The sequence below is a fragment of the Artibeus jamaicensis genome, unplaced genomic scaffold (genome assembly GCF_021234435.1).
Source record: "Artibeus jamaicensis isolate MK-2021 breed Jamaican fruit bat unplaced genomic scaffold, CSHL_Jam_final contig_1998, whole genome shotgun sequence".
NCBI classification, from domain to species: Eukaryota; Metazoa; Chordata; class Mammalia; order Chiroptera; family Phyllostomidae; genus Artibeus; species Artibeus jamaicensis.
This window is the reverse complement of record NW_026521407.1, coordinates 15,091,427-15,113,762: the sequence shown is the minus strand read 5'-3', so window position 1 is coordinate 15,113,762 and position 22,336 is coordinate 15,091,427. Positions and strand designations below refer to the sequence as shown.

Genomic DNA, 22,336 nt, shown 5'->3' with positions numbered 1-22,336 from the left:
TTTTAACAAGATCCTCAAGTGATTTGCATGTACAATAAAGTTTAAGAGACACTACCTTAGACCACAATTTTGTATTTGTCCCCTTTCTGTTTTAAACCTACAGTGGCTTTCTACTGACTGCTGAATAAAATCCATACTCTAGCATGCACTTAAGACCTATTCATTGTTCTCTATGTGTGGAGTTCTGCTGTATAACTGTCCCCCATTAAATGCTGACACACTTCTCAGTGCAGTTGGTCAGGCATTCCACATTGCTGTGGGCCTACCATGTAGTAGGTACTACTCTAGGAACTGGGAGATACGCATACCTCTGGACAAGACAGCGTATGCCACGGATAACCAGTAGCTAATAACTACTTCATGCTTAGAATTCATTCAAGCTCTACCCCTTCATGAAACTATCCAGATCCACCCGTTCCAGTAATCTTTCCCATTGCTGAGCTCAATAAGAAGTTGCCCATTTCTACTTGTGCATCACCATACCTCCTGAATTAGAAATTTTGAAGGTGGGAATTTACACATTCATAGGCTTTTGTAACTATACCAATTAATTTGAAATACCCTGGTTTGGGAACCGAGGGTTCAGATTGTTAATGAAGCTGTTGATGTAGCAACCTAGAATAAGTTCACGTCTCTCTAAAATTAGAGCAGTTTTGTTTATGCGTGTTTTGGAATTGACTTTACTTTTTACTTCCAATATTTTCCCAAAGCACAAACGAGTATCTTTTTCCTGTGGATAAAACTCATCTCTATGTTAATACTCCCTTTTCTTTCTGCTGTAGATTACACGTGTGTATGGACCTTGTTTCCTCTTAAATTTCTTTTGCATGTTGCCTTGTGTTTAATGTTATTAAACAGTATGCATTCTAACTTTTTTTTCCAATTCAGTCTATAGTTTTTCTTTCTTTTTTTTTTATAGTTTTTCTATTTCATAGCAGGATAAATGATTCTTCACATGTTGGGTGGCTTTTATAAGATTAGGGTAGAGGTAAGAATAAATGCAATTTGATAAAAATCTATAGATAATTTTGAAAGGCCTCCTCTCCCATGGTTTGAAAAACATTGATTTTTCTGAAGCAGTTTTGAGGATTCCTAGAACTCCAGGTACCAGATTAAGGCCCCGCCCCAACTGCTGTATTACTGCCACAACCCTAGCCCACCTGAAAAGGGGGGGAGGAGATGTAGGATATTTTTCAAAAGCATTTCTGATAATTTAGTCATTTTACTTTAAAATCAACTTTGTTGAGATATAGTTTACCTACAATAAAATACTCCTACTTTAAGTGTGCAGTTTGTTGACTTTTGACAGATACACTCATGCAACCACCAGGCAATTGCAATAAGATACAGAATATTTCCATCACAGCCAAAAGTTCTTGTCTCTCTGAAGTTGGTTTCTCATCTCGCCCTTGGTCTCAGGCAACCAATGATCAGCTTTTTGCAGTTTTTACTTTTTCTAGTATTTCATATAAATGGAAATAATATGTAGATTTGTGTCTGACTTCTTTCACTTAACAAGATACCATTGTCTGTGTCAGTAGTTTTTTTTTTTTTTTTGAGGGAGAGAAACATCAATATGTGGTTGCCTCTCATGCACCCCTCTACTGGGGACCTGGCCCACAATCCAGACACATGTCCTGACTGGGAATCGAACCGACAACCCCTTGTTTTTCAGGCTGGCACTGAATCCACTGAGCCACACCAGCCATGGCTATTCCTTTTTATTGCTTAGTAGTATTCCACTGGTACATATATCACCTTTTGTTTATATGCTTATCAATTGGTGGATGTTTGGATTGTTTCCAGTATGGGGCTATTGTGACTCATGGTGTCTGAACATTCATGTACAAATTTATGTGAGCATATGTTTTCATTTTTTTTGAGTAGATTACCTAGGAGCAGAATTCTTGGGCCATAAGCAGCTATTAAATTGTCCTGGCCAAGTGGCTTGGTTGGAGCCTTGTCCCATGCACCAAAGGGTTATAGGTTCTATTCTCTGTCAAGGCACCTGCCTAGGTTTCAAGTTTGATCCCTGGTTGGGGTATGTACAGGAGGCAACTGATCAGTGTTTTCTCTCAGCAATGGACATGTCCTTGAGTGAGGATTAAAAACTTATGCTGTTAAACTGTTTTCCAAAGCGACTATTCTAGTTTGCATTTCCACCAGCAATGTATCAGAATTCCAGTTGATTGATATTCTTGTCAACCAACACTTGGTATTGTCAGCATTTTTAGCATCTTTGGTGGAAGTATAGTATTTTATTATGGCTTCATGTACAGTTACCTGATGACAAGGTAACTGCTGATAGCCACATTTGATGATGTTGAACATCATCAATTTATGTGGCAATTTGCATACCTTGTATTCCAATATGTTGCCTATTATTTAAATTGAGTTGTCTTGTTTTTGAGTTGTGGAAGTTCTTTCCCTGCCCCCCAACTTTTATTTGTTGATTTGGGGAAGAGAAAGAGAAGTATTGATTTGTTGTTCCACTCACTCATGCATTTATTGGTTGATTTTTGTATGTGCCCTGTCTGGGAAGATTGAGCCCACAACCTTAGCTTATTCCGACACTCTAACCGACTGAGCTACATGCCAGGGCTAGTTCTTTAGATAGTCTTTTTTTTTTTCCTCCATTACCATTTATCCCCCTTAATACCCTGCCCCTGCAATCACCACATTGTTGTCCATGGCCATGAGTCTTTTTTTTTTTCCTTTTTGCCCAATCCCTCCACTGCCTAACCTCCCCCTTCCCACTAGCTGTCAGCTTACCTCCCATCTATGAGTCTGTCTCTATTTTGCTTGTTAGTTCAATTTGTTAATTAGAGTCCACATATGAGTGAAATCATATAGTATTTATCTTTCTCTGACTGGCTTATTTCATTTAGCATAATGTTTTCCAGGTCCATCCATGCTGTCACAAAGGGTAAAGTTTTCTTTCCTTTTCTTTTTTTTTTACGGCTGAGTAGTGTTCCATTGTGTTAGGTAGTCTTTATATAAAGTCCTTTGTAGACACTGCACACACTGTTTTCTCCCAATCTTCTCATGTCCTTTGTGGTGTCTTTTCAAAGGTAGGAGTTTTAAATTTTAATATTTATCATTTTTATCATTTTCATTAATATTTATCATTAATGAATTCAATTTATCATTTTTCTTTAGTGTTTTGTGCTTTTTTTGAATCTTTATCTATCCTAAGATCTTGAAGATTTTCTTTTCTGTTTTCTTTAGTAGTTTTAACTTTAACTTTTTCTTCAGTTCTGTGATCCATTTTAAATTATTGTTTTTTATTTTTAAATTACGGTTGATATACAATATTAGTTTTAGGTGTACAACATAGTTTAGACATTTATATAATGGAGTAATCATCCCAGTAAACTTAGTGCCCATCTAACACCACACATCGTTATTACAGTATTATTGACTCTATTCTCTGTGCTGTGGTTTACATCCTTGTGATGTTTTATAACGGGCAATTTGTACATCTTAATTCCTTCATCCTGTTTACTCATTCCCCCATTTGGTTCTCATTTCAAGTTAATTTTTATATATGGTATAAGGGAAGGATCAAAGTTCATTTTTTTCTAAATATATGTCAAGATTTTTTTCCCATGAGATTACTTTGCTCTCTTGAAAATTAACTGATCATATATGTATGCATGGGACTATTTCTGGATCCTTTATTCTGTTCCATTGGTCCATTTGTCAGTCTTTAGACTGAGGTATAGCATTATTGATTATTGTAGCATTAAAGTAAGTGTAGAAATCAGATAATATAAATCTTCTAACATTGTTCTTTTTCAAATGTTTTAGTTATTTTAGGTCCCTTGTATTTCCATGTAAATTTTAGAATCAGGTTAATCAATTTCTCTCAGAAACTCTGCTAATATTTTGATTGGGGTTGTATAGAATCTGTAGACCAGTTTGGAGAGAACTGATATATTAACAATATTCAATCTTTCAGTCTCTGAAGATGGCTTAGCTATTTGGATCATCTTTAACCCCTCTTAACAATGTAGGGTTTTAAATACACAGGTCTTATCCATAATTTATTAAAATCAATCCTACTTATTTTATGTTTTGTTGATAAATTGTGTTGTTTTATTTATATTTATTGTGATATTGGTTTTAAAATTTTATCTTCTAATTGTTCATTGTTAGCATATAGAAAGAGTTGGGTTTTATAATGGACTTTCTTTCTAAATTTGTTTTCTTAGGTCTAATGATTTTTTGTAGACTACCTAGCATATTCTGTGTACACAGTCCTGTTGTCTATGAATAGTCTCTTACACCTTCTTTTCCAATCTGTATGCCTTTTAAAAATTTTTTAAAGACTTTATTTATTTATCTTTAGAGGGGAAGAGAAGGAGAGAAATATCAGTGTATGGTTGCCTCTTGTGCATTCCCTGCTGGGAACTGGCCTGCAACCCAGGTATGTGCCCTGACTGGGAATTGAACCATGGTTGTTTGGTTCGCAGGCCCGCACTCAATCCACTGAGCTACACCAGCCACGGCCCTTTAAAAAATTTTTAATTTATTATTTATTGTATTTTTTTCTGCATTACCATTTAGTCACCTCATATACACCTGCCCCCAGCATGAATGCCTTTGAACTTTTCCTTTCTGCATCGGGAAGATCATTAGTACAGAGATGAGTATAAGTGATGAGAGCAGGCATTCTAGCTTTGCTTCTGTTCTTAGAGGAAACTCATTCATTCTTTCTACCATTCATTATGATGTCAGCTGTAAAATTCTATTTCCATTTTATTCCTATTTGACTATTCCTAGTTGACTGGGAGTTTCTTTAAAATCATGAATTGATGTTGAATTTTTGTCAGATGCTTTACCTCCATTGAGATGATTGAGGTGATTATATTTTTTTCTTATTTACTCAATAAAGTAAATTTAGATTGATTCATTTTTAAAAGCTTGTTAAAATTGGTTATTTATTTGCAAACAACTTCCAATGAAGACAGTTTTGTATACACTGATGCATTTTAAAATTTTCAACTTATCCTAAGATAAACCCCACTTGATCATGAGGTATTAGGCTTTTAGCCATTCTAGATACAAATTTTTAAATGTAAATAGCAAACATAAAACAAGATCAGTATGATATGAAAAAAAGTACCTTCAAGAAATGGCAAAAGCTCTTGGAAATGTGTAACCAAAAATTAAAATATAGCAGGATTGGAAAGTAAAGTTGAAAAAACCTCCTGGAAAGTGGAGAGTTATAAAATAGAAGTGAAACAAGTATAAAATTAAGGGATAACTCTAGAAGTGTATTTTTATTGGGAATTCTATAACATGAGAACAGAAAATAGAGGAGACAAAGTTATCAAAGAAATAATACAAGAACATTTCCCAGAAATGGGAGATCTGAATAGAAAAGTGCAGAGGTGCAAAAGAGCAGTTGGTCCTGATTACAGCAGGAGGATGGAGGGCGCTGGGAGAGCAATCTCCAGGGGAATTTCAGTTTATGGAAAAATATATTGGTAGGACAAATGGAAGAGATGTAAAGTATTTGGAGAAAGTTAATAATAGCTATGTGGAAAACCAAGGGCATGAAAAAAGGCAATTATTAAATGGATGTGAAGAAAGAAGACATGGTCATCTTTATCTCTTTGCCTCAGCTGTGAACCGTGTTTGTAGTCCAGTACAAATGCGTACTACTGATTTAGTCAACAGTCATGCCAGAACCTCATTGGAAGAATGAAGGCAGGAAAGTAGAGTGCAGGAAGGTGACACAGGAGAGCTTAGTCTTCATCTACCATGGTTGGAAGTTAGTACATAAATATCTAAAGTGGGGAAATCATGGTCATATAAACACTAGTTAAGAATGATGATACCCTGGCCATGTGGCTCAGAATGGAATGTCTTCCCATACACCAGAAGGTTGCAAGTTTGATCCCAGTCAGGGTGTATAGGAAGGCAAAAGGCAACCGACAGATGGATGTCTCTCTCTCTCTCCCGCCCCTCTCTCCCCCCACCCTTTCCTCTCTACCTAAACTCAGTGTACAAACATGATGGTGATGGCCCTGGCTGGTGTGGCTCAGTGGATTGAATGCTGGCCTGTGAACCAGAGGGTCATCAGTTTGATTCCCAGTCTAGGGCACATGCCTCGGTTGCAGGCCAGGTCCCCAGTGAGGGCCCTGCAAGAGCCAGCCTCACACTGATGTTTCTCTCCCTCTCTTTCTCCTCTCTAAAAATAAATAAATACAATCTTTTAAAAAAAGATGGTGATGATGATGAAAAACAGGTTAAAAGACCAAAAGAATGGAAGGTAATTGCTTCTGGGAAAGGATCAGTGAGAACAGTCAAGAGAAATTTAAACATTAAGGAAGAAAACCACATAATAAACTCTTCTTATAGAGATTGGGTTGTTTCAGGATGCACTTGGCTAAAGTACATTCAAGTTGATTGTTTAGAGAAACTAAGTCACTGGAATCTAGCAATTTATGGCTTTAATACAGTGCTTTGAATGGTAGATTTGTAGTAAGTTTCTAGTTAGTCAAAAGGTATTTCTGTAAAAGGAGATTTGACTAACTCAACCTGTTTCTATTTTCCTTTTAGGTTTAAATTTTTGAAATTGAAATAGGTCTACACATTAGGAACTCATGTCTTTTCTTGTAAGTAAACCAGAGCGAATTAGGGTGAGTGTTTCTATTCTTCTGGCTTTACTATTCTTATTTTCTGCAAAGCAAAGTGTTTTGGCAGTATTGTAGGTGATTTGTTATGTGATGCTCAGAATCATGCAGAAGTGAGGGATGTGGGAAGGTAATCAGGTATCTCAGCCTCTGCTCCTGAGAAAAGAGCTTGCAGGCAGAGGCCGACCAGAGACACGGCATATACCCACCAGCTTGTCTGATAGAGGAGAAATAAGTGGTACATTTTTTCAATATCAGTCATTCAACATTAAATCAGTTGAATGTGCAGATATGTAACTGCTGGCTACCTCCCCATTTTTTATGTATTTTCAGCAGTTGTGTGTTTTAAAAATCTAATGAACAAACTGAACTAACCGGCAAAACAGAGACAGACTCACAGGTAGAAAACAGGCTGACAGCGCCGGGGCAGGGTTAGTGGGTGGAGGGATTGAGCAAAGAGGGAAAAAGGACTCATGGACACAGGCAACAGTGTGGTGATTGCAGGGGTGGGTGGTATAAGGAGGACAAATGGTAATGGAAAAAATACAATAAAAATAAATCAGTATCAAATTGCAGTTATTAGAACACTGTTTTTTCTAACTGTAATCATAGGTTTTAAATGAGGACTTTCTTAACATGAAAAATTTCATTATACCTGAACTTTGTCAGCTAAAATTACCTCAAGAACAAATACTGGACTTAACTTCTTTACAAGCTTCCATGATTTCATAAAAGGGTATCATATTTTGACCATAAATTAATTGACCACATATGTATGCATGGGTCTATTTCTGTATCCTTTATTTTATTATGAAGTAGTTAATTTCTAAATGCAGTAGTAATTATTTTTAAATCTTGTAACAATGTATAAATGCTATGAGACATTATCAATATGACACCTTCTTTACATATTAAAGTGAAACAGCTTATTTTTATTAAATATCTTGAGGCACAGTACATGTGATTTTTTATATATCATTTAAAAAAGTTAAGTGTTTATTTTTAATTTAGAAAAAAATTGATATAGAGAAAGAAAGAATAATGTTATAGTTCCAATTCATGATTTGTATTTTGCACCTTATTTCTGAATGGTACTTAATCTTCTTATGTATGTGTATATATGTGTATGTGTGTGTATAAACAATTTATATTGTAAAGAGTAAACTTCACTCTTAATTAAGAGGAAAAACAGATTCTTTCCTTAGCCTGAACTCTGCGCAGTGGAAAGAATGTCCCCAAGCCAAACTTTAACACCAGTCCTTAAGTGAAATACAATCTTGATTCCATTGCTTTTAAATATGAGCTTCTTTTCTGTTTCAACCTAGTCTGATTCAGGTGAAACCAGACCACTGATCATTATGATGGAAATCCAATACTCGTTTGAAATAGGCCAGTAAAGTGAACCATAGATTGGTCATGCTAGTTTGGTCCTTGTAAGGATAGCATTTGGTAGCAAATGTAAGCAGTAATGTCTTCAGACATCCTAGTAGATGAAAGAATATGCACCTTGCAGTTTCCTTTTACAAACGAATAGAGGCTTGTGAAAAACTACGGTTTCATTTCTATTTTCTATTGTGAATTTCAGTAGTATTTTTCACAGTGGCATTCATGGTCCTAAGCATCTATAATAGGCAGCTATAGAATAAGTAAGATGGATCCAAAAGGTTGTTATATATATAGGAAGGAGAAAAACATTCTTCATTATCAGGCCAGTACTACGTGTTTCTCATCTTTCAGATTTAAGAATTATTCATCAAATTAGGCAAAGAGGAATAGAGAAAGGAATTAATCTATTGTTTGGGGTTGATTTAAATCTAGGATTCTTCGAAAGTTTTCAATAGAAGTATATCTTTACTGCATGGTTCTGTTTTTGTAGTTGTGTTTTATTGTCTGTCTAATGGCTGATAGCTAATTTTTTTGGCTTGGAAGAAATACTAATTCTCTTTGGGGTTTTCCTCTTTAGCGGTGGGTCTCGGAAAAGTTCATTGTTGAGGGCTTAAGAGATTTGGAACTATTTGGAGGTAAGTACAGTATGGCATTTAGTCATTACTTCAGGATAAATCTCACTACTTTTTTGTTGACTGAATCAATGTATAGAAATTAGCATTCTAAGGGGAAGTGTAAACTCCTTTTGAATCCATGGTTTCACAGAGACTTGAGGACTAATCTAGCCGTTGTCAGTTAGCCAGGCTCGGTGTTAGAAAGCCAGCATTCACTTAAAGGCACATGTCTTTCTTCTTCTAAGTATTTGTCTAGTTGAAATACATATTCCTATAGGGAAAAAAAACTAACCATTTAAAAGCTACTAGTCCTGAACACTTAAAAAATAAAAATTACAGTCAGGACAAAGGTAGCAATGATGCGAAAGTTCTGGTTTTACTGATCAGTTTAGTTGACTCATCTTTTCATGATAGAAATTATGAGACTTAAGAGAACTAAGGGAAAAAATTTGTCAGAACCAAAATATTAACTTCCTATTGGAAAATCTAAATGTTGATTTCCGAAGTAATTTAGCTTTGCATCCTAGAGATTTAACAGGCCCAGGCATCTTCCTTTGGCTATTTTCAAATTTAGCCTTTTGGGGAACTGTGATCTTAATATGCTAAATAAAATTCTTTTCTAGAAAAATAATAGTAGTAGAGCCCTATTCTTTGTGTCTGAACACCAAGATACTCTCTTTGGCACCTGTAGCTAAAGAAACACATTATCAGATTGAATGCATTGGGTGACTGATGCAGAATATCCCTCGAGTGGCTTAAGTAATTGAAAACTCAAACTTGTTAGTTACTAGGTGATACCTATGGATTTATTTTCCCTAATGCCACTCAACAAACTTCTGGAGTAGAATTATTTGTGAAGCTTGTCAAAGTGTGTCTTAGACAAATGAGAGTTTAGAAAAATGATGAATTATTTTTGTTTTTGTTGTATAAAGACTAAAAATTAGCCATACAATAAAGGGAAGACTAATGGTACAAAAATATTATATTCTGGTTCTGTTTTCAGTTTCTTCCCATCATTAATGGGAATACAGTGGTTTAAAAATAAACATTGGCATTGATGGAAATTGAGCTGGAATCCAGTTTATAATCTATTAGTTAAAAAATTTCCAGTATATGTGAATTGAATGAATAGATTTTGGTTTCAGTGTCTTGAGTGTAGGATCTCTGGCTATGTTTTGACAAATCACTAATCTCTGATCTGGGGAAGATGAAGAGATTGTTCTGTATATTATTTGCAGCTTGATGAAGCATGTGCTACCAAGTTTTATACAACTTGAAATTTGCCCTCTACTCTGGAAGATTGGGTTTGATTTCCTTTAGTCTATTCACCTGGCTCTTACCTTTGGCAGACTGTCTTAAGCAACTGTTCCTGCCAGAAACACTTTTTTGTGTACCAGAAAACTGATGTCCAACACCAGAAAAAATCTTATTTTGATAAATCAAGTCTAATTGACTCTGTAGCCAGTCTCCTCTAGCAACACAGTTAGATGCTGTAATTTATAATTTAAGATAATTGGAAATGTTTCCAATACAGTAAAAATGTGGCTTTATTTTTATTTACAGAGGGGAGAAAATCAAAAGCACAGATACAGAATTTGTCCAATTTAAGAGCAGAAAGTTGTTTCAGTTTTCCTCTGCTCCATTTGTTTTTGCTAAGAGTAGCAGAGGGCCTCAAAGCCTTTGCTTTATTTGCATTTGGAATAGAATGTCTGGCTGGAGAATCAAATTGAGTGATGGTCCCACATACACATGCTGCTGTATGAAAACTTTGTTTGCCTTCTTTTTAAGCCTGCTGTCTAGTCCCTGCACTCCCTGAGAAATAGCCAGCCATAACTATAACTTTATAATGAGTTGTTTGTTCACAGTATAAGACTCTGAAACCAGATTATTAGAAATACCATTGCATGCCGATGAAAAGTCAGTGTATCACCGGGATTATAGCAGTTGAGTTATACTCAGTAAAGAATACCCATGGAATAGTAGCCAGGCCAAGTTTTGAAGAGTCATAGATTCATGTTAAAAACCCCATCTTGTCTGCAGCATTTTTACCATGCAGTTGTGTGTGTGTGTCCGGGGGTCTGTGTTTATATGTGGCACTGCAGGCACTTTTTCCACTGTAATGACTCTTAAGTGGTGTCTATTAATAAATGTAGTCCTAAGTGCAATAATTGCTGTCCTGAATGTGGGTGTGTCTTCTACTGAAAAACAAAATGCCAACAACCCGTTTCTCTACTCCAGAGCAGCCTCCGGGTGACACTCGGAGAAAAGTAAGTGACTTTCTAGGCTCTACCACTATGGCTGTTGCATGGACGTGACTTCTTGTGGAAGTTTGTGGGTTTTGTTGGCTTATCATTTTGTTTCTGCTTGTTGTTGAGTTTTATTTGAAGTGTAATTCTTTGACTTGTGGAGATTGAGGTTTCACCCTGGAAAGATTTTTATGTATACTTTGAAAACTAAAAAAAAACCTTGGTCACTTTTTGCCTCTCTCCTGGCGATTAAGGTCTCCTCCCCTTCCCAGCCTTCCCAGTTACCTGCCACCCCCTCCAAAACAGGAGAAAGTCCAACCATCTAAAATGTGGTTACCTTTTAGTGGCTAGTGGTACCAAATTTTCCATCCTTAGTCTGTTAATAGATTTTAGTCTACAGAGATATTGACAAATGATAACCTGTCTAGATTATAAGGCAGGATGTCTAATCTGCTGCCTTAAAAACAAAACCCAAGCCCTGACTGGTGTGGTTTAGTAGGTTGGGCATTGTCCTGCAAACTGAAAGGTCTCAGGTTTGATTCCTGTTCAGGGCACATGCCTGGGTTGCAGGCCAGGTGCCTGGTCAGGGTTGTGAGAGAGGCAACCATCGATGTTACTCTCTCACATTGATATTTCTCTACCTCTCTTTCTCCCTCTCTACTGCTCTCTTTAAACATAAATAAAATAATATCTTTTTTTAAGCCCCAAATCAGGACTTCTGGCCAAGATGGAGGCGTAGGTAGACACACTGTGCCTCCTCACACAACCAAAATAAGGACAACAACAAATTTAAAAACAAAAAACAACCAGAACTTACAGAAAATCAAACTGTATGGAAGTCCGACGACCAAGGAGTTAAAGTAGACACATTCATCCAGACCAGTAGGAGGGACGGAGTCCGATGGCTTGGGGAGAGGGGTCGCAGCAAAGCGGTGGCTGGCGACCCCCGGCCTGCAAGGCCGCAGCCGGCAGACTCAGCAAGGCGGCAGATTGTGGAGGGGTGCAGTGCACGCGGTGGCTGGCAGACTGGGTGGTCCCACATTCACAAGCAGATAAACCAGGTGAAACTGGGGAACGAGACAGACCATGCAACCCAGGGTCCCAGCTCCAGGAAATAAAGCCTCAAATAACTGATTGGAAACACCTGTGGGGTTTGAGGCAGTGGGAGAGACTCCCAGCCTCACAGGAGAATTCGTGGGAGAGACCCATAAGGTCCTAGAATGTACACAAGCCCACTTACCTGGGAATCGGCACCAGAAGGGCTCAATTTGCTTCGGGGAAACGGGGGAAGTGACTGAAATCCAGCTAAGAGTGGAGCAAGTGCCATTGTTCCCTCTTGACCCCTCCCTCACATATAGCATCACAACCCAGCAACTCGGTTGCCCCACCCTGGTGAGTACTTAAGGCTCTGCCCCTCATACATAACAGGTGCAACCAGACCAAAAAAATTATGGCTCAAACACAACAAATCAAAGCTCCAGAGCCAATACTTTTAAGCGACCAAGAGATAGCCAGCCTATCAGATGCACAGTTCAAAACACTGATAATCACGATGCTCACAGAATTGGTTGAATTTGGTTACAAATTAGATGAAAAAATGAAGGCTACACTAAGTGAAATAAAGAAAAATGTACAGGGAACCACTAGTGATGGGAAGGAAACTGGGACTCAAATCATTGGAGTGGACCAGAAGGAAGAAACGGACATCCAATCAGAAAAGACTGAAGAAACAAGAATTCAAAAAAAATGAGGAGAGGCTTAGGAACCTCCAGGTCATCTTTAAACATTCCAACATCTGAATCATAGGGGTACCAGAAGGAGAAGAGGAAGAGCAACAAGTGGAAAAGTTATTTGAACAAATAATAAAGGACAACTTCCCCAATCTGACAAAGGAAATAGACTTCCAGGAAATCCAGGAAGCTTGGAGAGTCCCAAAGAAGTCGGACCCAAGGAGGAACACACCAGTACACCTCATAATTAAATTACCCAAGATTAAAGATAAGAAGAGAATCTTAAAAGCAGCAAGACAAAAGGAGAGAGTCACCTGCAAAGCAGTGCCCATGAGATTGTCAAGCTGATTTCTCAAAAGAGACCTTACAGGCAAGAAGGGCTGGAAAGAAGTATTTCAAATCATGAAAGGCAAGGACCTACATCCAAGATTGCTCTATCCAGTAAAGCTTTCATTTAGGATGGAAGGGCAGATAAAGTACTTCTCAGATAAGGTCAAGTTAAAGGAGTTCATCATCACCAAGCCCTTATTATATGAAATGTTAAAGGGACTTTCTAAGAAAAAGAAGATAAAAAACATGTATAGTAAAATGACAGCAAACTCACAATTATTAACAACCACACCTAAAACAAAAACAATCAAACTAAGCAAACAACTAGAACAGGAATAGAACCACAGAAATGGAGATCACATGGAGGGTTATCAGCGGGGGAGGAGGAGAGAGAGGGGGGAGGGCAAGAATAGTATAGGAAATGTAGAAGCCAAAGAACTCATATGTATGACCCATGGATGTGAACTAAAGGGGGGGAATGTGGGAGAGAGGGGGGAAATTAGGACAATTGTAATAGTACAATCAATAAAATATATTTAAAAATAAAAATTAAAAAGCCCCAAATTAAAAACTACAAAACAGAAAATGCATTTTTTATTGGCAAAAGCTGCAAAAGACTCTTGCCGGGCTTCCTACTCTTCAAGCCTATTTTACCAGAGTAAATAACATCAGATGTGCATAGTGTACCAAGCTATTTTTGATCAATCAAATCAGTGTCTTATAAACAGAGAGGGTAAGAAACCTTTTCTAAAGACACTTGCTACGCTTTCCAGATGGCAGACATTTGCACCTTTGCAACAGTCCCATGGTTGAGTGAAGGGTGAGCCTGTTGACTAGGAATTTTTCTTTAGCAAAGTTTTGGCTGTGCTGACAATAGTCTGCTAGTCAGGAGCAAGAACCTCTCTCTCAGATCCAAATATTGTCCAGTCAGGAGACCAAAAATGTTGTTTTTCTTTCTCTCTTTTTTAAAGATTTTATTTATTTATTTTTAGAGAAAAGGGGAGGGAGGGAGAAAGAGAAACATCAATGTGTGGTTGCTTCTCACACGCCCCCTACTGGGGACCTGGCCTGCGACCCAGGCCCTGACTGAGAATCTAGCTGGCAGTGATCCTTTGGTTTGCAGCCCACACTCAATCCACTGAGCTACACCAGCTAGGGCTCAAAAATGTTTTCTCTAAGATCAGTTAGGTATCTCCAGAATACAATGCCAATTACATATAATTTTTATATTTTCACAGTTGCCGATGTTACACCAAAAAGCTCTCCTGTGTGAAACCTGGGGGAGGTTAAATGTGTTTATTTGGTAACCTTTCACCAATATTGTTTTGTATGCTTTGTTTTGTTTTGAATGCTTTAAAAAGTTGTCATGTTATGGTCATTTCTGGATATCAGTAGCTTATGTATTTTTCAAATGCTTCAACATGAAAAATACTGCTTTTTATGGTGGGGGAAAAGTCTTTGACAGAATTAGTTTCTTCAGGCAATGTGAAATTTTGCATCACATTAAATCTATGCCATGCTGAGTCGATTTCGTTATTTTTTAAAGATTTTATTTATTTATTAGAGAGAGGGGGAGGGAAGGAGAAAGAGGAGAGAGGAACATCGATCTCTTGCCTCTGACACGCCCTCAGCAGGGACCTGGCCCACAACCCAGGCATATGCCCTGACCGTGAATTGAACTGGTGACTTTTTTTGCTCTGTGGGACGATGCCCAACCCACTGAGCCACACCTGCCTCTCTTGTGGCAGTGTCAGAACAGACCTCTTCCTTTCAAAATATTGCCTTTGTTTTTCTAAGTAAAGTGTGATTTTTCTCTGAGTTCATACCTCCAGGACCTCCACAAAACCTAGCACCTCCAATTGAGGGTCATTTCCAGTGGGTTGAGGGCAGAGTGGTAGTAGGGCCCCAGCAACCGCTAGGAGGATCCCCTTCACGCAACTGCAAAGTAAAATTTAGAATTTTACTTTCCAAAACCAATGCTTTTGAGTAGCTTTCCATAGTCAACAAAGATAATAGGAATATCTGTAAATTTATTAACTAATCATATCAGTTTAATGAATCATTCTTTATCCAGATTAAACAAGCATATGTCTTTGGAGTGTAGACTAGCGGACAGTGTATTTTATATGCAGTCCTAGCAAGGAAGAAGGGCATAGGTAAATAAAAGTAAGTGTCTATAGTTTTTCCAAAGGGAGTTATTTAAGATGTCTATAATAAACATTTTAGCCTTAAGACTCCAGCTATCCTGTAGGAGTTTGCCTGGAGATTAGAGGATAGAAGACCTTCAGAGTAGTGCCAGATTTGTTGTTTTCACTGGGACAAAAAAAAAGCTAAAAATATATGCAGTACAACCCTGACTGGAGTAGCTCAGTGGGTTGGGCATCATCCCGCAGAGCAAAAGAGACACCAGTTCAATTCCCGGTCAGGGCACATGCCTTACAAGCCTGGTCCCCGGTTACAAGCCTGGTACCCCGGTTGGGGCACATGCAAGAGGCAACTGGTCAGTGATTTACTTACATGGATGTTTTTCTCCGTCTTTCTCCTTCCCCTCTCTCTAAAATAAATAAAATCTTTTTTTTTAAATGCAGTATAGTAAGCCCTCACTTAACATTGTTGATAGGTTCTGCAACTTTAAGAGAAATAATGCATAACCATAGGCTAATTAATATAAATAAGAGTTAAGTTCTTTCAGCATCTCATCCATGTTACAATGAAATGACATTTAATGAAACAACATTATTTGAGGACCTGCTGTACTTTCTCACATGCAGGTACGGATTCTGATCTATACCGTGCCCCAAGTGAATGTGTTATATGAGGACTGGCATTTCCAGTATAGGTCCTTATATTGAACCCTGTCTCCAAAGGAACCGGCTGGTACCCTCCTCTCCTTTTCGACCTGTGGGTATGATGAGGTCATGGGCAGGAAACTTGCTCAGTTCAAACTTTGTTTAAATGATTTTTAAGTATGTGCCTGCATTGTTGTAGGCATTGGGGAGCAAGATGGACACGGTCTGTGGCCTTGTGGAGCCTGCATCCTGCTAGAGGACACAGGCGACAGATAAGACTGCAAAGATACCTACTGTGAAGAAAGTAAAGCAAGATAACAAAGAGGCTAGGAGCCTACTTTACTTTGACTGGACCGTCTTCAATGAGTAAACGTTTTCAGACCTCCGTGATAAGGAGGAAGCAACTGTGAGAAAATGGAAGGGACAGGGAAAGAGTAGGGCAGCAGTATTCCCGACAAAGACAGCTGGTGCAGGTTTCCCTAGACTGGAGCAACAAGCGTAAGGAGTGAAGGGAGGGTGGTGTAGGGTGAAGCCCTGGAAGCAGGCAGGGGCTAAGCAAGGGGATGCTTACAGGCCAGAGGAGGCAGCTGGGTCTGAAAGCAGTCCCCTGGGCTTGTGTTAACTGGTGACATGGATTTTATTGAGGAGTAGATTGATACTTAAGAACACAGGATCTGCAGAGCAAGAATATGTGGAGGGGGTTAGAGATATAAGGGTAAGAAGATGAGACCCTTCAAGACTAACTTAGCATGCAGCTTGTAAATTCTAAACAAACGAGGAGTCACCATTTCAGAGCTTTTGGTTTAAAATTTTTGCTCAAATTGCTACTCTGTTCTTGTGTGTTAGCCATGTGTCTCTCTTATTTGTGAGGCCCTGGCAATATAGTAATAAGAGTCTTCACATTGTTCTGAAGACAAGATTATTTCAAGGAGCTACGGTGGCCATTAAATGAGCCTAGAATTTGTTTTCAGAACATTTGAAAACCCAAATCAAACCAGCCTGTTGGTCAAGCTCTACGTAGGCTTCTCTGTTTATTCTTGTCCATCTTATTTGTTGAGTAGGAGAGTGACCGAAAAGTAGAGAGCAACAGGAGGAGGAGACTAGAATTTGCATCTACTGAGAACCAGGTAGTGCTAGACTCTACATATTATACCTCATTTAATTGTCACAACAACACTATGAAGTGGGATTTACTCCACTGGTAAGATAGCGGAGATCCCTTGAGATGAGAGTGACTTGCCCAGGGTCACAGAACATACGATAGACCTGAGTTCAAGTCTGCTTCTGGCTGGCTTCTAAGCCTGTGGTCTTTGCATTATACTATATGTTTTGCTCAAAGTAGCCTTTCCCAAATTATCCTATCTAAAACTTAACAGATGTTAGGCACAGAAGGGTTCTCTGGACAAGTACCTTTGGGAAATGCTAGGCTAAAGAAAGTTGAACACATCTCCTTACTATGGAACTTTTCAAAGCCTTTAAGGTGCAGATAGACTTTGTGATTTCTCCATGAGAGAATGTGCTGCGTTTTCTAACTTAATTGGACCTGTAGACTTTTTTCATGCCTAACTGCCAGAATCAATGTTCCGTGGGGCCTACTTTGGGGGAAATCCTGCATTAAACCAACTCAGTAGAAAAATGGACAAGAGACAGAAAGAAGGATCTCCACTTTGGAGAAACCCAGATGGCCAATAAATATATGAAGAGATACTCAACTTCATTAGCAATCAGGAAATTGTAAATCAGACCCACAAGGAGACTGTGAGACTGACAAAAATTAAGTCCGAATGCAGCAAGTGTTGGGGGAAAGATGGGCCAACAAGAACATACATACATTGCTGGTGGGAGTGTGTCTTGGTATAGCAACTTTGCAAAGCAGTTTGGCATCATCTTGTAAAGTCAACTGCTCATATACTCTGTGACCTACCACTTCCATTCCTAGGTATCAGCTTTAGAGGAACTCTTGCATATGTGTGTTAGGAGACACATTCAAAGGTGTTTCTAGTAGCACAGTTCAGAGTAACAGAACTGAAAAACAACCCAGAAGCCTACCAATGTTAGGATGGATAAATTGAGATATGTCCCCAAGGTGAATATTATATAACATGGTGTGCAATCTGGCTAAATACAGCAATATAAACGAATCTTAGAAATACAAAATTGATTAAAGGAGGTGGTACCACCATGTCTGAACATTCTCAGTTCACACTGTTCCGGTTGGTGCTGAGGCAAGAACCTTTTGTGCATTCAAAAAGACATCTTTCTGACTAGAGGTCAGGTTTATGGACACGGCATATGAAATATGAGCTGGCCTGAGGTTCTCCATTTTAGTTAGGTGCACATCCAAAGAAAGAGGATCCAAAAGAAAGAAAAATACACAGCCCCTAAGTCATACAAATACATCTAGGTCTGGCCTGTTAAGATGAAGGAAGAGCTGTGTGTCGCCATGTATTTTGCTGGACACTTCCCTTCAGGACCTAGAAAGCCAGTGGTGGTGTGACGCCCGCATCCTGAATGGCTGGGCTCCAGCTTCATTTCCAGCACAAACGGGCAGGAGCAAGGAGCAGGTCGCCCTTGCTGCCTGGGATGATGGCCGAGGCCTGACAGATCTTTTCTCACCCACAGCCCAGTGTGTTTGTTGGCTGTGTTCTTGCTTCCCTTGGAAATGTCAGGGAATGATTGGTCTGGGGTCTTGCTTTGCCAAAGAGCAAAAGCAAGGGAGACCTTCTGTAGCAAGGTTGAGTGTGTGATCTTTGGGATCTTACAGTCAGGACCTTAAAAATAGGACCCTAATGCAACAGGAAATGCAAGAGACCCTCCCACCTCTCCATCTCCCTTCTGTTTTGTTAATGTGCCTTTCCTCAGGTGAGAATTTTACAGTTTTCACTATGCTGTATACCTGAAAATAATATAATACTAAATGTCTGTTGTAATTGGAAGAGTATAATTTTTTAATTTTAAAAGAAGTTTATAGTTCTTGGCAAATGAGCCAGTTGGAAGGACAAGCAAATCAGCAGCTGACTGGAACTGGCCTTGCCTCCTGTGTGCGCATTTGTAGATGGTGCCGACGCTTGCTGCGGTACCAGGCTACGTCCAGCACCTGATGCTTAACTTTACATTTCTCCTCAGAGAGTGCTGGTACCAGTTCTTTGCTCCCAGTGCTTTGCCCCAGAGTCAGAATTTCTGTTTGTCTAGATGCCAGTCTCCTTGTGGGTCTGAATTACCACCTCCCCACTTCTGCCCCACCCCCAATTTTATCTTATCAACTTCTTTTTCTTTTTCTTTAGACCAATGAGGCGAGCTCAGAGTCGATAGCATCCTTCCCTAAGCAGGAGATCATGAGTAGCTTTCTGCCAGAAGGAGGGTGTTACGAGCTACTCACCATTATAGGTAATGTCCAGGGGCTGTCTTGACCTTTATGCTCCAGGGTTCGGCTGCAGCTTCCCAGCATCTCCAGAACATGTGCCCAAGGCTGTCAGTGACTTGCTGGATTTGTGGTGACACACTGGCTTTTATGGGTCTTCTTTGGCTTTGTTTTTCCAAGTATGGGAAGAGAGATCATTTTACCAGGAAAGGAACTCTTGCAATGTTTTCTTTTTGGCTGCACACTTGTGGTGTCCTGGGCCATAGTCAGTCACAGTGGTTGACAGAGAAGGAACTAACGGGAGAAAAACCGAGAATTATCAGCCATGAAAGTAAAAGTAATGAAAATTTTAACTTGAATTTTCTTTTGAAATCAAATCTCTTGAAGGAGGAAGAGGACCTTTGTTGCTGTTGTCCTTGTTGATGGCATTCCTCTTTTCTTTTAGGCAAAGGCTTTGAGGACCTGATGACAGTGAACCTGGCAAGGTACAAACCAACCAGAGAGTATGTGACAGTACGAAGGGTTAACCTAGAAGCCTGTTCCAACGAGATGGTGACCTTCTTGCAGGTAATAAGATATGAATGTGACATTTGGAGGGTGGGCTCTTAGGCCCAGTAGTAATTACAAGGCATCTCTTACCTCTGTCTCTTGCAAGTAACTGGCAGGAAATGAAGGTCTACCGAGCCAACGAGTTATGCACGCTCTCAATGAAGAATCCTGGTACTAAGGATTCTGTAATACTGCTCAACCCAATTTATAGTCCCCTTTTCTCCAGCGAGTCCTTTGTGCTTCATTTATTTATTATTAGAGAGGCTAAGTAAGTAACTTGCCCACAGTCACTTGCACTAGTAAGTGGCAGAGGCAGGATGCAAACCCAGGCAGTTCTGCTCCAGATGTGGGGCAACCTGCACTGCCACAGGTGTCCATCTCGTGGCTCTTAGTGTCCTATGTGCCTGAGGTTCCTTTCTATTGGAGAAGGAGAGACCTTAGGCCTAACAGCCCGCTGCGGACTGAATTCCCCTTGGCTGATGGAGGCTTGCCCTGGGAAGTCCTTAGATTTAGGGCCTGGGTCAGTGTATTGTCAGTACAGGTAGTTGCACCCCCTTCCCTTCTTTATTTATGATGTTTTTCTGAAATCATGCTCATCTGACAGTGCCCTAATACCAGTTCACAGATTCAGAGTAGTTTTACAGATCTGAGGATGGGACAGAAAGTCAGAGCCAACTGAGTTATTTGGGGGAAAACATACCTGACTTTGTCCTAGAGCATGTCGTTCTGTGGAACAGAATAGCAGGTACTGACTATTTGGCCATAGCTCACATCCCAAAGGCCAGGACCCTAGAGTTTCTAGAGTTCACTGTCCAATTTTTTCCACATCTTTTGTCTAAATTAATTTTAAAATTTCATAGGTCTTACACTTTCTAAAGCTGCTCCTAAGGAAATGATCTCTCAATCTGAGGTTGCTGGAGAAATACCTTCCCATATTAATAGTTGTTGTTTTCTTTAATGCTTGCTTCCTTTGTTTCTGTTGGCTACATTTTTCTTTATAATAGGAAAATATTTCTCGTTTCCTTTTTTTATCTTCAAGAGGAGTTCTGTGCCTTGACCCTTGAAGTTGAGCTAAACTTAGAACTTCATAAGTCTTCAATCAACAGTTTGTTTTTATCACCTCCATGGGGGTGAACTGTGTTGCTAGCAGTTTTCCCGTTGGAGGGGAATTGTTTCTGGGGGCTCTCTGAGATTGGCTGGCAGAGCAGTGCTGCCTTCTCTGCAGAGAGAACAGAACCCAGCTTCTTTCGTCTTGGAGCTACCTGCTCAGCTTGCTCTCAGAACTCTGGGAAGAGCACCCAGAAAAAAGTATGAGGTCTCCATATTATTCATGCTGCCACCTTCCTGTGGAGTGTCATTCCTCAGTGCACCTTGATTCTGACCTCCGCTTACCATTGGTTTCAGGGGGAACTTCATGTCTCCAAACTCTTCAACCACCCCAATATCCTGCCATATCAAGCCACCTTTATTGCAGACAATGAGCTGTGGGTTGTCACATCATTCATGGCATATGGTGAGTGGGAAAGGGCTGCTGGCAGAGAAGGGTTCTGAGAATTCTGTTGTCAGCTGGCTTATGTGCAGTTTTCCTTCACTGTTACTCTTCCCTGTCTCCCCATAATTCTTCTCTTCAGGTTCCGCAAAAGATCTCATCTGTACACATTTCATGGATGGCATGAATGAGCTGGCGATCGCTTACATCCTGCAGGGGGTGCTCAAGGCCCTTGACTACATCCACCACATGGGATACGTACACAGGTGCATTCTGGCGCATATTCACCCTTTCCCGGAGTGGCAGTCTGTGCCCATGAGCCCTCAAGTAAACACTGGAAGGTTGACCGAAGTTAGTGAAACCAGAGTGTTAATCAGGCTCAGGATTCTGCCCTGGCCTCTGAGTTGGTGGACAGAGCGCGTAGCCTGTCGGTGCGGGAGCTGCTGACTTTCTGTTTCCTGAGCAGCGTGGTCCTGAATGTTGTGTGAGAGGGACAGCTGAGGTGGACTGTGGCATCCCCGTCTCACTTCTTCCTCAGGGCGCCCAAACTGCTGTGTGCAGCCCAGAGTCGGCCCTATGCTGAGAGGCTGGGGAGAAGAAAGAATGCTTAGTAGCTGGTGTCAGGAGCCCGGCTTACAGTAGGGAAGGTAATAAAACTGGACCCCTGTCACATGCTGCCTAATGTCACATACAGAGGAGCTCCTCGCATTAAAGGCCTAAATAAATGTCAGGTGTAAAACTACAGACTTACAAGGAAATGTGAGGAAATATTTTTGAGACTAAAGGTATAGGAGAACTTCTAAATACTGTAGAAGCCCAAGATATAAGACAAAAACTTGATGTATTTGATTTTATCAAGGTTAAAGGTTTCTCTCCGATAAAGGACCCCTTGAACAAACCTGAGAAATGGGTGGCAGCACGGAAGATGTTAGCTTTGTGTAAATACATGGAGATTAGTAACAAGGCAGTCTTGTGAATCACCAAGAAAAGGATAGCGAAGCAAATGTGAGTAAAGGATATGAGGGTTATAAAAGAGGAAACCCAAAACACTAAGAACCATATGAACATACACTCAAATCTAGCAATAATCAGAAAAGCCAATTAAAACAGGATGCCCCTGCTGGTGTGGCTCAGTGGATTGAGCATTGGCCTGTGGACCAAAAGGTTGCTGATTGGATTCCCAGTCAGGGCACATGCC

The 22,336-nt window shown here is 39.7% G+C and overlaps 1 protein-coding gene across 11 annotated transcripts in view; it reads left to right on the top strand.

The window, feature by feature from the left end:
- The window catches only part of STRADA (STE20 related adaptor alpha), a 30,594-nt gene that overhangs the window by 3,045 nt on the left and 5,213 nt on the right, over positions 1 to 22,336 (top strand). For 3 of the 11 annotated variants that reach the window (XM_037128053.2, XM_037128051.2, XM_037128052.2), the window contains exons 2-8: positions 6,571 to 6,650; positions 8,608 to 8,665; positions 10,883 to 10,911; positions 19,024 to 19,126; positions 19,546 to 19,667; positions 21,054 to 21,162; positions 21,281 to 21,404. In XM_037128053.2, coding sequence (XP_036983948.2) covers positions 6,615 to 6,650; positions 8,608 to 8,665; positions 10,883 to 10,911; positions 19,024 to 19,126; positions 19,546 to 19,667; positions 21,054 to 21,162; positions 21,281 to 21,404 — 581 coding nt within the window. In that variant the 5' untranslated portion in view covers positions 6,571 to 6,614. Of the gene's footprint in view, positions 1 to 6,570; positions 6,651 to 8,607; positions 8,666 to 10,882; positions 10,912 to 19,023; positions 19,127 to 19,545; positions 19,668 to 21,053; positions 21,163 to 21,280; positions 21,405 to 22,336 lie in introns of those variants that run through there. The other 8 variants (XM_037128055.2, XM_037128056.2, XM_037128058.2 and 5 more) reach the window with 6 other exon arrangements.